General features: G+C 63.9%; 1 protein-coding gene across 1 annotated transcript; it reads left to right on the top strand.

Annotated features, from left to right (window-relative positions):
• The first annotated feature begins 327 nt into the window (after positions 1-327).
• Positions 328-13819, top strand: LOC128079446 (uncharacterized). Its single transcript, XM_052680673.1, has 14 exons — positions 328-340; positions 912-1007; positions 1950-2035; positions 2109-2223; positions 4575-4670; positions 5043-5201; positions 5886-5939; positions 6007-6121; positions 6845-6940; positions 8117-8233; positions 10197-10313; positions 11604-11687; positions 11767-11883; positions 13195-13819. Exons 2-14 carry the CDS (start codon positions 930-932, stop codon positions 13335-13337), a joined length of 1377 nt encoding a protein of 458 aa, XP_052536633.1. The 5' UTR covers positions 328-340; positions 912-929; the 3' UTR covers positions 13338-13819.
• The last annotated feature ends 464 nt before the right edge of the window (positions 13820-14283 follow it).

The following is a 14283-nucleotide window of genomic DNA, read 5'->3' as shown; positions in this document are numbered from 1 at the left end:
GGGGGGTTATAGATTCCAGCCCCCCCTCCCCTTTTCCACCCCAGCCCCCCTTCCATGCTGCTGCCCTGCTGCTGCCCCCCCCAGATGCTGTGGAGGTGACGCGGCCCTGTGGCGTCTCACTGAGCAGTGAGTGACCCCCCCCCCGCTCCCCTGCTGCCCCCCCCGGACCCCCTAGACCTCCCCCCACGTGAGGGCACCCCCCCCTTAACCCCCCTCTCCCCAGACCATCACTTCTATGAGGAATCCCGGCCTTTCCCCTGCCTGGACGGTTCCTCCCTCATCGCCTTCAAGTGGGTCAATGACGACTATTGCGACTGTCGCGACGGCTCTGACGAACCTGGTGAGCCCCCCCCCGAAGCGGTCTGCAGGGGCTTCGACCCCATCCCCAAAATGAGGGTACCCCCCGGGTGGCCCCCCCACACCCTGTGCCCCCCCCCCCGAATTTTGCCCCTCCCACACTCTGTGTTCCCCGCACCCTCCCTCACCCTGCACCCCCCCCAATGCTGTGTGCCCCCCTTGCCCCCCTTTCACCTGCTGATCCCCCCTCACCCTGTGCCCCCCCTCCCCAATTTTGTGACCATCCGCCCTGCACCCCCCTCACCTTCCAACCCCCTCAATTCCTGTGCACCCCCCCACCCTTCACCCCCACCCCACCCTTCGCTCCCCCCCCCCACACACACACCCCCTTTGCTCCCCCGCGCGCACCCTTGGCGCCCCCCCCCTCTCCACACTTCACCCCCCCACACACACCCTTAGCCCTCCCCTCCCCCCATCCTCTGCATCTGACCCACACCATGTCCCACCCCACACTCTGTGCTCCCCCCACAATTTTGTGCCCCCCTGCCCTGCACCCCCCCACTCCTGGGGTCCTCCTCCCTGACCCCCTCCCTCTTCCCCCCCCCCCACCTCAGGGACCTCAGCCTGCCCCAATGGCCATTTCCACTGCACCAATGCTGGGTACCGACCCCAGAACATCCCCTCTGCCCACGTCAATGATGGCGTCTGTGGTGAGTTGGGGGGGTTGTTGTGGGGTTTTTTTTTGGGGGGGGGGAGGAAGGGAGTGGGATCAAAGTGTCCCTGGGGGGTTGATTTGGGAGGCTGGAGGGGCACTGAGGCCCTCAAAGCTCTGTGTGGGGTGGAAGGGGGTGTGGAGAGGATGTGGGGTCCTACGTGTGGTGGGGGGAGTCCTGGGGTACCTGGAGGGGCCTTGAAGGGGGAGGGGTATTGCGGAGGGGGGGCTATAGGGGAAGGGGGGGAGGTCTGTGGGGGTCTCGGTGGCGATTTGGTAAGTCTGAGGGGTCTGTGTCGGGTCACGTGGTCTCAGGGGGGAGATGGGGCACTGGGGGGGAGCGGGAGGGTCTGCAGGGGGCTGAGGGGTCCGTAGGGGGTGTGGAGGGGGTCTGTATGGGGGGGTCTGCGTGAGGGGGTTTTGTATGGGGGGGACCTGCATGGGGATGTATGGCTGTCTGTATAGGGCCATGAATGGGGTCTGTATGGGGGGGGTCTGCATGGGGACATGGGGGGGGTGTTTATGGGGCTGGTCTGGTCTGCATGGGGATATGGGGAAGGGATTTGTATGGGGACGTGCGGAGGGGGTTTGTATGAAGGGGGTCTGTATGGGGTGGAGGGTGGGGAGGGGGTCTGTATGGGAGGGTCTGCATGGGGATATGGAGGGGGTCTGCGTGGGGGGGGTCTGTATGGGGAGGGGTCTGCTTGGGGGTTCTGTATGGGGAGGGATTTGTATGGGGGGGCACTGGGGCTTTGTAGGGGGAGCAGCAGGAGCCCTATAGGGAACCTTGGGGTGGAGGGGGCGGGCTTTAAATATCTCCGGGGTGATCTGTGAGAAGCTGAGGAGCATCTATAGGGAGCTGGGGGTCTGTGTGGCTGGGGGGGACAGTAAGTGGGGGGGGTTATAGATTCCAGCCCCCCCCTCCCCTTTTCCACCCCAGCCCCCCTTCCATGCTGCTGCCCCTGATGCTGGTCCCCCCCCCGGATGCTGTGGAGGTGACGTGGCCCTGCGGCGTCTCACTGAGCAGTGAGTTACCCCACCCCCCCCCCCTTGAGCCCCCCCTCATGACGACACCCCCCTTAACTCCCCCCCTCCCCAGACCATCACTTCTGAGGAATCCCAGCCTTTCACCTGCCTGGACGGTTCCTCCACCATCGCCTTCAAGTGGGTCAATGACGACTATTGCGACTGTCGCGACGGCTCTGACGAACCTGGTGAGCCCCCCCTGCTCCTCCCCCTCCCGCAGAAGCAGTCTGCAGGGGCTTTGACCCCAGCCCCACAATGGGGGAACCCCCGCGGTTGGCCCCCCCGCCACCCTGTGCCCCTCCATCCCCAAAGCTTTCTGCCCCCCCCCATAATTTTGCTCCCCCCTGCACCCCCCAATGTCGTGTGCCCCCCGCTCACCTGCTGATCCCGTTATTCCCTCTGCCCCCCACACTCTATGACCCCCCGTGCCCTTTCGCCCCTCCCACCGTGTCCCCCCCACATCCTCTGCCCCCCCCCACAGTTTTGTGCCCACCTGCCCTGCACCACCCTGATGACCTGTGCCCACCTCACTTTCCAACCCCCCACACCCTTCGCCCCCCCCCACACCCCTAAGCCCTTCCCCCCCCCCCTCGTTTCCCCCACCACCATTTGCCCCTCCCCCCCATTCTTATCTACCCACACCCCCGCACACACTTGGGCTTCCCCCCCCACTCACACCCCCTACCCCCTGTTTGCCCCCCCCCACCTTCCAACCCCTTGGCATCACACCCTTAGCCCCCTTGCCCACATCCTTGGTGCTCCCTCTCCCCACTGTTCAGCCCCCCGACACGTTTTCTCCACACCCACCCCCCCCACACCCTTGGGCCTCACCTTTTACTCCCACACCATGTCCCACCCCACACCCTGTGCCCCCCCACAATTTTGTGCCCCCCTGCCCTGCACCCCCCGCTCCTGGGGTCCTCCTCCCTGAGTCCCCTTTCCCCCCCCCCCCCCCCACCTCAGGGCCCTCAGCCTGCCCCAATGGCCATTTCCACTGCACCAACGCTGGGTACCGAGCCCAGAACATCCCCTCTGCCCACGTCAATGATGGCGTCTGTGGTGAGTGGGGGGGGTCTTTGTGGGGTGTTTTTTTGGGGGGGAGGAGGGGGTTGGGATCAAAGTGTCCCTGGGGGGTTAATTTGGGGGGCTGTATGGGATTGGGGGGCCTGGGTGGGCACTGAGGCCCTCAAAGCTCTGTGTGGGGTGGAGGCAGGTCTGGAGAGGATGTGGGGTCCTATGTGGGGTGGGGGGGTCCTTGGGGGGTGGTGGTTGAGGGTATTGGAGGGGTCTCAAGGTGGGGTGGGGGGCACCATGTGTCTCTAGGGTTGGTGCTTTGGGGTCTGCATGCGGACGTAGGGGGGTCTGTATAGGGCCATGAATGGCGTCTGTATGGGGAGGGGGTTTGTGTGGGGATGTGGGAGGGGTCTGTATGAGGGCGTCTGCATGGGGACATAGTGGGGGTCTTTATTGGGCTGGTCTAGTCTGTATGGGGATATGGGGACGGGATTTTGTATGGGGTTGTGAGGAGGGGATTTGTATAGGGGGGGTCTGTATGGGGGGGAAGCTCTAAGGGGAGGTGTGCATGGGAACGTGGAGGGGGTCTGTATTGGGGACTGGGTCTGTAGTTGGGGAAGGCCTGCGGGGGGGGAGGTCTGTATGGGAGGGTCTGTATGGGGTGGTACTGGGGCTTTGTAGGGGGAGCAGCAGGAGCCCTATAGGGAACCTTTGGGGGGAGGGGGGTGGCTTTAAATATCCCCAGGGCGATCTGTGAGAAGCCAAGGAGCATCTATAGGGAGCTGGGAGTCTGTGGGGCTGGGGGTGGCCAGTAAGGGGGGGGGTTATAGATTCCAGCCCCCCCTCCCCTTTTCCACCCCAGCCCCCCTTCCATGCTGCTGCCCCTGATGCTGGTCCCCCCCCCGGATGCTGTGGAGGTGACGCGGCCCTGTGGCGTCTCACTGAGCAGTGAGTGACCCCCCCCTGCTCCCCTGCTGCCCCCCCCGGACCCCCTAGACCTCCTCCCCCATGAGAGCACCCCCTCTTAACCCCCCCCTCCCCAGACCATCACTTCTATGAGGAATCCCAGCCTTTAACCTGCCTGGACGGTTCCTCCACCATCGCCTTCAAGTGGGTCAATGACGACTATTGCGACTGTCGCGACGGCTCTGACGAACCTGGTGAGCCCCCCCCCGAAGCGGTCTGCAGGGGCTGCGACCCCATCCCCAAAATGAGGGAACCCCCCCGGGTGGCCCCTCACACCCTCCCCCCCTCCTCAATTTTGTGCTTATCCGCCCTGCAGCCCCCTCACCTTCCAACCCCTGCAATCCCTGTGCACCCCCCCACCCTTCGCTCCCCCCCTCTCCACACTTCACCCCCCCCACACACCCTTAGCCCTCCCCTCCCCCCATCCTCTGCATCTGACCCGCACCATGTCCCACCCCACACCCTGTGCTCCCCCCACAATTTTGTGCCCCCCTGCCCTGCACCCCCCACTCCTGGGGTCCTCCTCCCTGACTTCCCCCTCTTCCCCCCCCCACCTCAGGGACCTCAGCCTGCCCCAATGGCCATTTCCACTGCACCAACGCTGGGTACCGACCCCAGATCATCCCCTCTGCCCACATCAATGATGGCGTCTGTGGTGAGTGGGGGGGTCGTTGTGGTTTTTTTTTTTGGGGGTGGGATCAAAGTGTCCCTGGGGGGTTAATTTGGGGGTCTGGAGGAGCACTGAGGCTTACAAATCTCTGTGCGGGGTGGACGGGGGTGTGGAGAGGATGTGGGGTCTTTGGACGGTGGTGGTTGAGGACATTTGGGTCTCTTGGGGGGGCGGGGGGGGTGACAGGGCAACATAACGAAGTGTCCCTGGGGGGTTAATTTGGGGGGCTGTGTAGGGGATGGGGGGTCCTGGAGGGGCACTGAGATCCTCTGTGTGGGGTGGAGGGGGGTGTGGGGGTCCTGTGTGGAGCGGGGGGGTCCTTGGGGGCTGTGGTTGAGGGTTTAAGCTCCCCTTCAGGAACCCGAGACCCTGGCGGTGAGTGAGAGGCTCTGGGGAATGGAAGACCTCCCTGCAGTCAGGGAAGAGGTGGTCCGGGAGCGCCCAGGCAGCAGCAATGTTCACCAATCCATGGGAGCCGATGGGATGCATCCACGGGAGCTGAGGGAGCTGGCAGAGGTGATTGCTGAGCCGCTTTCGGTGTCTTTGGGAGGGGTTGGAGGACTGGGAGGTGCCTGAGGAGTGGAGGAGAGCCAATGTCACTGCGGTCTTCAAAAGGGGCAAGAAGGAAGAATGTCACTGCGTGGGGGGTTTGTATGGGGGAGGGGTCTGCATGGGGACATGGGGGGGGTCTGTATGGGGGGGTCTGGTCTGTATGGGGATATGGGAAGGGATTTGTATGGGGACGTGGGGAGGGGGTTTGGTCTGTATGGGGATATGGGAAGGGATTTGTATGGGGACGTGGGGAGGGGGTCTGTATGGGGAGGAGTCTGTATGTGGGGGAAGCTGGGGAGGGGGTCTGTATTGGGGAGAGGGTCTGCGTGGGGATATGGAGGGAGTTTGCATGGGGGGGTCTATATGTGGGGGGGAAGGTCTGGAAGGGGCTGTATGGGGAGGGGTCTGCATGGGGGTTCTGTATGGGGAGGGATCTGTATGGGGAGGGGCACTGGGGCTTTGTAGGGGGAGCAGCAGGAGCCCTATAGGGAACTTTGTGGGCAGGGGGTGCGGGGGGACTTTAAATATCCCCGGGGTGATCTGTGAGAAGCTGAGTAGCATCTATAGGGAGCTGGGGGTCTGTGGGGCTGGGGGGGCCAGTAAGGGGGGGGTTATAGATTCCAGCCCCCCCTCCCCTTTACAGCCCAGCCCCCCTTCCATGCTGCTGCCCCTGCTGCTGGCGCCCGCATGGATGCTGTGGAGGTGATGGGGGACCGCGGCGTCTCACTGAGCAGTGAGTGACCCCCCCCTCATCAGGAAACCCCCCAAGGCCATCACTTCTGAGGAATCCCAGCCTTTCACCTGCCTGGACGGTTCCTCCACCATCGCCTTTGAGTGGGTCAATGACGACTATTGCGACTGTCGCGACGGCTCTGATGAACCTGGTGAGGCCCCCCCTGCTCCCCCCCCTCCCCCAGAAGCGGTCTGCAGGGGCTTCGACCCCAGCCCCACAATGGGGGAACCACCCCGGTTGGCCCCCCCCACCCTGTGCCCCTCCATCCCCAAAGCTCTGTGCCCCCCCCCATAATTTTGTGCCCCCCCTGCACCCCCAATGTCGTGTGCCCTCCTCACCTGCTGACCCCCCTATTCCCTCTGCCCCCCCACTCTATGACCCCCCCGTGCCGTTTGCCCCCCCACCGTGTCCCTCCCCACATCCTGTGCCCCCAACCACAGTTTTGTGCCCACCCTCACTTTCCAACCACCGCCACCCTTCCCCCCCCCCCCCCCCCACCCCTCCCCAAACACTTGCCCCCCCACATTTGCCCCCCTCACCCTTTGCCCCTCCTTCCCACCCTTATCTACCCACACCCCCCACACCCTTGGGCCTCCCCCCCGCTCACACCCCCATCCCCCCCGTTTGCCCCCCCCCCCCCCCCCCACCTCCCCAGCACCCTTGGCATCACACCCCCTACCGTTCTCCACACCCACCCCCCCCTCCACACCCTTGGGCCCCACCTTTCACTCCCCCCCACCCTTAGCCCCTCTACCCCCACACCATGTCCCACCCCACACCCTGTGCCCCCCCCACAATTTTGTGCCCCCCTGCCCTGCACCCCCCACTCCTGGGGTCCTCCTCCCTGACCCTCCCCCCCCCCCCCCCACCTCAGGGCCCTCAGCCTGCCCCAATGGCCATTTCCACTGCACCAACGCTGGGTACCGACCCCAGAACATCCCCTCTGCCCACATCAATGATGGCGTCTGTGGTGAGTGGGGGGGTCGTTGTGGGGTGTTTTTTAGGGGGGGGGGGGGGGGGTGGGATCAAAGTGTCCCTGGGGGGTTAATTTGGGGGCACTGTAGGGGATTGGGGGGCCTGGGTGGGCACTGAGGCCCTCAAAGCTCTGTGTGGGGTGGAGGCAGGTCTGGAGAGGATGTGGGGTCCTATGTGGGGTGGGGGGGTCCTTGAGGGGAGGTGGTTTAGGGTATTGCGGGGGTCTCAAGGTGGGGGGGGGGGCACCATGTGTCTCTAGGGTTGGTGCTTTGGGGGCTGTGTAGGAGATGGGGGTTCCTAGAGGGGCACTGAGTGACCCCCAAAGCTCTGTGTGGGGTGGAGGGGGTGTGGGGGTCTGTGGGGGTCTCGGTGGCGATTTGGGTGAGTCTGAGGGGTCTGTGTAGGGTCACGTGGTCTGAAGGGGGGAGATGGGGCACTGGGGGGGAGCGGGGGGGTCTGCAGGGGGCTGAGGGGTCTGTATGGGGGGTCTGTGTGGGGGGGTTTTGTATGGGGTGGGTCTGTATGTGGCCATGAATGGGGTCTGTATGGGGGTGTCTGCATGGGGACATGGGGATGGGTCTTTATGGGGCTGGTCTGGTCTGCATGGGGATATGGGGAAGGGATTTGTATGGGGACTTGGGGAGGGTGTTTGTATAGGGGGGGTCTGTATGGGGGGGAAGCTGGGGAGGGGGTCTGTATTGGGGAGGGGGTCTGTAGGGAGGGTAAGGCCTGGGGGGGTCTGTATGGGGCATCTGTATGGGAGGGTCTGCATGGGATGTGGGGGGGGTCTGTATGGGGAGAGGTCTCTATGGGGTGGTACTGGGGCTTTGTAGGGGGAGCAGCAGGAGCCCTATAGGGAACCTTGGGGGGAGGGGGGTGGCTTTAAATATCCCCGGGTGATCTGTGAGAAGCCAAGAAGCATCTATAGGGAGCTGGGGGTCTGTGGGGCTGGGGGTGGCCAGTAAGGGGGGGGTTATAGATTCCAGACCCCCTCCCCTTTTCCACCCCAGCCCCCCTTCCATGCTGCTGCCCCTGATGCTGGTCCCCCCCCCGGATGCTGTGGAGGTGACGCGGCCCTGCGGCGTCTCACTGAGCAGTGAGTGACCCCCGCCCGAGCCCCCCCTAATTAGGACAGCCCCCTAACCCCCCCCCCCCCCCCCCCCACCCGCAGACCATCACTTCTATGAGGAATCCCAGCCTTTCACCTGCCTGGACGGTTCCTCCACCATCGCCTTCAAGTGGGTCAATGACGACTATTGCGACTGTCGCGACGGCTCTGACGAACCTGGTGAGCCCCCCCTGCTCCTCCCCCAGAAGCGGTCTGCAGGGGCTTCGACCCCAGCCCCACAATGGGGGAACTCTACCATGTGGCCCCTTCACACCCTGTGCCCCTCCATCCCCAAAGCTCTCTGCCCCCCCCCATAATTTTGCGCCCCCCCCCTGCACCCCCAATGTCGTGTGCCCCCCGCTCACCTGCTGACCCCCCTATTCCCTGTGCCCCCCCCACTCTATGACCCCCCCACCGTGTCCCTCCCCACATCCTGTGCCCCCCCCACAGTTTTGTGCCCACCCACCCTGCACCACCCTGATGACCTGTGCCCTCCCTCACTTTCCACCCACCCCTCGCCCCCTCCCCTCCCCAAACCCCCCAAATCCTTGCCCCCCCTTGTTTGCCCCCCTCACCTTTTGCCCCTCCTTCCCACCCTTATCTACCCACAACCCCCCCCACCATTGGGCCTCCCTCCCCACTTACACCCCCTACCCCCCTGTTTGCCCCCCCCCACCTTCGCAACCCCTTGGCATCACACCCTTAGCCCCCAGCCCACATCCTTGGTGCTCCCCCTCCCCACTGTTCTCCTCCCCTGCTCTTCTCCACACCCACTCCCCCCCACCCTTGGGCCTCACCTTTCACCCCCCCGACCGTTAGCCCCCCCACTCACTCTTAGCCTGTCTCCCACCCCACACCCTGTGCCCCCCCCACAATTTTGTGCCCCCCTGCACTGCACCCCCCACTCCTGGGGGTCCTCCTCCCTGACCCCTCCTCTTCCCCTCCCCCCCCACCTCAGGGACCTCAGCCTGCCCCAATGGCCATTTCCACTGCACCAACGCTGGGTACCGACCCCAGATCATCCCCTCTGCCCACATCAATGATGGCGTCTGTGGTGAGTTGGGGGGTCGTTGTGGGGTTTTTTTTTTGGGGGGGGAGGAAGGGGGTGGGATCAAAGTGTCCCTGGGGGGTTAATTTGGGGGGCTGGAGGGGCACTGAGGCCCTCAAAGCTCTGTGTGGGGTGGAAGGGGGTGTGGAGAGGATGTGGGGTCCTACGTGAGGTGGGGGGAGTCCTGGGGTACCTGGAGGGGCCTTGAAGGGGGAGGGGTATTGCGGAGGGGGGGCTATAGGAAAAGGAGGGGAGGTCTGTGGGGGTCTCGGTGGCGATTTGGGTGAGTCTGAGGGGTCTGTGTCGGGTCACGTGGTCTGTAGGGGGGAGATGGGGCACTGGGGGGGAGCGGGAGGGTCTGCAGGGGGCTGAGGGGTCTGTATGGGGGGTCTGCGTGAGGGGGTTTTGTATGGGGGGGGCCTGCATGGGGACGTATGGCTGTCTGTATAGGGCCATGAATGGGGTCTGTATGGGGGGGGTCTGCATGGGGACATGGGGGGGTGTTTATGGGGCTGGTCTGGTCTGCATGGGGATATGGGGAAGGGATTTGTATGGGGACGTGGGGAGGGGGTTTGTATGAAGGGGGTCTGTATGGGGAGGAAGCTGGGGAGGGGGTCTGTATGGGAGGGTCTGCATGGGGGTGTGGGGGGGGTCTGTAAGGGAGGGAAGGTCTGGGGGGTTCTGTATGGGGAGGGGTCTGCTTGGGGGTTCTGTATGGGGAGGGATTTGTATGGGGGGGCACTGGGGCTTTGTAGGGGGAGCAGCAGGAGCCCTATAGGGAACCTTGGGGTGGAGGGGGGGGCTTTAAATATCCCCGGGTGATCTGTGAGAAGCCGAGGAGCATCTATAGGGAGCTGGGAGTCTGTGGGGCTGGGGGGGGCCAGTAATTGGGGGGGGTTATAGATTCCAGCCCCCCCTCCCCTTTTCCACCCCAGCCCCCCTTCCATGCTGCTGCCCCTGATGCTGGTCCCCCCCCCGGATGCTGTGGAGGTGACGCGGCCCTGCGGCGTCTCACTGAGCAGTGAGTGACCCCCCCCCCCTCGAGCCCCCCCTCATGAGGACACCCCCCCTTAACCTCCCCCCCCCCCCCCCCAGACCATCACTTCTATGAGGAATCCCAGCCTTTCACCTGCCTGGACGGTTCCTCCACCATCGCCTTTGAGTGGGTCAATGACGACTATTGCGACTGTCGCGACGGCTCTGACGAACCTGGTGAGCCCCCCCTGCTCCCCCCCCTCCCCCAGAAGCGGTCTGCAGGGGCTTCGACCCCATCCCCACAATGGGGGAACCCTACCGGGTGGCCCCCTCACACCCTGTGTCCCCCCCATCCCCAAAGCTCTCTGCCCCCCCCATAATTTTGCTCCCCCCTGCTCCTCCCCCAATGTCGTGTGCCCCCCCCTCACCTGCTGACCCCCCTATTCCCTGTGTCCCCCCCAATCTATGACCCCCCCAGTGCCCTTTCCCCGCACATCCTGTGCCCCCCCCACAGTTTTGTGCCCACCCGCCCTGCACCACCCTGATGACCTGTGCCCACCTCACTTTCCAACCCCCCACACCCTTCGCCCCCCCCACACCCCCCCAAGCCCTTCCCCCCCCCCCCCTCATTTCCTCCGCCACCCTTTGCCCCTCCCCCCCATTCTTATCTACCCACACCCCTGCACACACTTGGGCTTCCCCCCCCACTCACATCCCCTTCCCCCCCATTTGCCCCCCCCCCACCTCCCCCACATCCTTCCCCCTTCCCCCCACATCCTTGGTGCTCCCTCTCCCCACCTTTCCCCCCCCCACACGCTTCTCCACACCCACCCCCCCCACACCCTTGGGCCTCACCTTTTACTCCCCCCCACCCTTTGCCCCCCCAACCCTTAGCCCCTCTACCCCCACACCATGGCCCACCCCACACCCTGTGCCCCCCCCACAATTTTGTGCCCCCCCCCCCCCGGGGGGTCTGCGTGGGGGGGTTTTTGTGTGTGGGGGGGGTCTGCATGGGGACATGGGGGGGTCTGTATAGGGCCATAAATGGGGCCTGTATGGGGAGGGGGTCTGTATGGGGGGGGTCTGTATGAGGGCGTCTGCATGGGGACATGGTGGGGGTCTTTATTGGGCTGGTCTAGTCTGTATGGGGATATGGGGAAGGGATTTGTATAGGGGGGTCTTTATGGGAGGGAAGCTCTGGGGGGAGGTGTGCATGGGAACGTGGAGGGGGTCTGTATTCGGGAGGGGGTCTGTAGTGGGGGAAGGCCTGGGGGGGGAGGTCTGTATGGGGACATGGTGGCGGTCTGTATGGGAGGGTCTGTATGGGGGGGGTACTGGGGCTTTGTAGGGGGAGCAGCAGGAGCCCTGTAGGGAACCTTTGGGGGGAGGGGGGTGGCTTTAAATATCCCCAGGACGATCTGTGAGAAGCTGAGGAGCATCTATAGGGAGCTGGGAGTCTGTGGGGCTGGGGGTGGCCAGTAAGGGGGGGTTATAGATTCCAGCCCCCCCCTCCCCTTTTCACCCCAGCCCCCCTTCCATGCTGCTGCCCCTGCTGCTGCCCCCCCCCGGATGCTGTGGAGGTGACGCGGCCCTGCGGCGTCTCACTGAGCAGTGAGTGACCACCCCCTGCTGCCCCCCCTAGACCTCCCCCCCCCGTGAGGGCACCCCCCCTTAACCCCCCCCTCCCCAGACCATCACTTCTATGAGGAATCCCAGCCTTTCACCTGCCTGGACGGTTCCTCCCTCATCGCCTTCCAGTGGGTCAATGACGACTATTGCGACTGTCGCGACGGCTCTGACGAACCTGGTGAGCCCCCCCCATGCAGTCTGCAGGGGCTTCGACCCCATCCCCAAAATGAAGGAACCCCCCCGGGTGGCCCCTCACACCCTGTGCCCACCCCCCCGAATTTTGCCCCTCCCACACTCTGTGTTCCCCTCTCCCTGCACCCCCCCAATGCCGTGTGCCCCCCTTGCCCCCCTTTCTCCTGCTGATCCCCCCCGCACCCTGTGCCCCCCCTCCCCAATTTTGTGCCCACCCGCCTTGCACTCCCCTGATGCGCTGTGCCCCCCCTCACCTTCCATCCCCCCCCACCCTTTCCCCCCCTCCCCCTGACCCTTCTCCACCCCCACACACTTGGGCCCCCCCAACACCCTTGGCCCCCCCCTCCCCCACACCGTGCCCCCCCCCCCACAATTTTGTGCTCACCTGCCCTGCACCCCCCTTACCTTCCAACTCCCCCAATCCCTGTGCACCCCCCCACCCTTCACCCCCACCCCACCCTTCGCTTCCCCCCCCCCACACCCTTGGCACTCCCCCTCTCCAGCTCTCACCCCCCCCACCCACCCTTAGCCCTCCCCTCCCCCCACCCTTTGCCTCCCCCCCACACCATGTCCCACCCCACACCCTGTGCCCCCCCACAATTTTGTGCCCTCCTGCCCTGCACCCACCACTCTTGGGGGTTTTCCTCCCTGACCCCCCGCCTTCCCCCCCACCTCACAGACCTCAGCCTGCCCCAATGGCCATTTCCACTGCACCAATGCTGGGTACCGACCCCAGAACATCCCCTCTGCCCACATCAATGATGGCGTCTGTGGTGGGGGGGGGGGGTTGTTGTGGGGGTTTTTTTTGGGGAGGAGGAGGAGGGGGGGGGGGGAGGAGGGGGGTGGGATCAAAGTGTCCCTGGGGGGTTAATTTGGGGGGCTGTGTAGGGGATGGGGGGTCCTGGAGGGGCACTGAGATCCTCTGTGTGGGGTGGAGGGGGGTGTGGGGGTCCTTTTGGGGCGGGGGGGGTCCTTGGGGGCTGTGGTTGAGGGTTTAAGCTGGAACTTAAACTGGAAGAAAAGGAGGTGATGAGGAGCAGTCGGCACGGGTTCACCAGGGGGAGGTCGTGCTCCACCAACCTGGTGGCCTTCTGTGATGTTGTCTCTGGCTGGGTGGATGGGGGGAGAGCAGTGGATGTGGCCTACCTTGATTTCAGCGAGGCATTTGATGCTGTCCCCCACCACATCCTTGTAACAAAGCTGTGGGACAGACGAGGGGACAGTGAGGTGGGTTGAGAACTGGCTGCTGGCATTGCAGTGGCTGCACGTCCCTGAGTCTCCGCGCTTGGGACTGCAGGCAGGAGAAGCATTGCAGAGATGCCCAACAAAATCAGCCTACAAGAACCGCTGGCCATCACGGCTTCACCACAGCTGGAGTGGTGTGAGATGTTTTCTGAAAGGATCTGGCGCCTGTCATTAAAAATACAGCCTGGGATGTAAGCTGGCAAAGCAGAGCAGATGTGCAGTTTGTGACTGCGCTTCAGTTCGATGGGCTTTGAAAGCTGCGTGCTCCATGCCCTGAACCTCCCACTCTGCTCAGTGCTGCACATACAGCTGTGCATTTCGCTCCTCGGTTGGACTCCGCCATAAAGAAAGAAACGCTGTTAGACTGGCTGTTCAGAAATGGAATGGGGCTTGAATTGAGCAGCAAAGTCTGTTCGGTTCCACGCTAGGGCTGCTTGATCTCACTGCCCATGAAGTCACACTCGTGTCTGAACCAACCTCCACATTTCAGTGGCAGTACCAGCAATCAGGGGCTTATTTCATTGCTCAGGACAGTTTGCTGCTCCCGTGGCCCTGGGAGGATAATTAGGTTCATCACAGTGAGCGCACAGGAGGGCCGTTTTTTATCTGCGCATCTTTCGACTCCTGAAATCCTGAAAGAGCTGACGTTGAACTTTAATGAATGCCATTGGAAATAACTGTGTGCACATGGCTCCAACTCTGATCCCCCCACCCCCCTTCTCCCCCCCATCTCCGCCATTCCCCCCAAATCTCCGCCACCCCCCCATTCCCCCCACGTGCCCCCATACCCCCCCTTATTCTCCCTATCCTCCCATACCCCCCATACTCTGCATCCCCCCATTCCCCCATACCCCCCCATATCTCCCCTATCCCCCATATCCCCCCATTTCCCCTCATTCCCACACATTGCCCCCCTGTCCACCCATGCCCCTCCATATCCCCCCGTAAATCCCCCCATATCCCCCCTGCCCCCCCATATCCTCCCAAATCCCCTGCACCCTCCCATTCTTCCCCCATCCCCCCATATCCCCCATATTTCCCTCCATCCCCCCATCTCTCTTCATCCCCTCCTATCCCCCCATTCCTGCCCCATATCTCCACTACCCCCCAAATCCCCCCCGTTTCCCCCATATTCCCCCTC

The sequence above is a fragment of the Tympanuchus pallidicinctus genome, unplaced genomic scaffold, assembly GCF_026119805.1.
Source record: "Tympanuchus pallidicinctus isolate F22 unplaced genomic scaffold, pur_lepc_1.0 scaffold184, whole genome shotgun sequence".
Lineage (NCBI taxonomy): Eukaryota > Metazoa > Chordata > Aves > Galliformes > Phasianidae > Tympanuchus > Tympanuchus pallidicinctus.
Note: the sequence above shows the minus strand (reverse complement) of the source record. Positions and strands in the feature narration are given on the sequence as shown.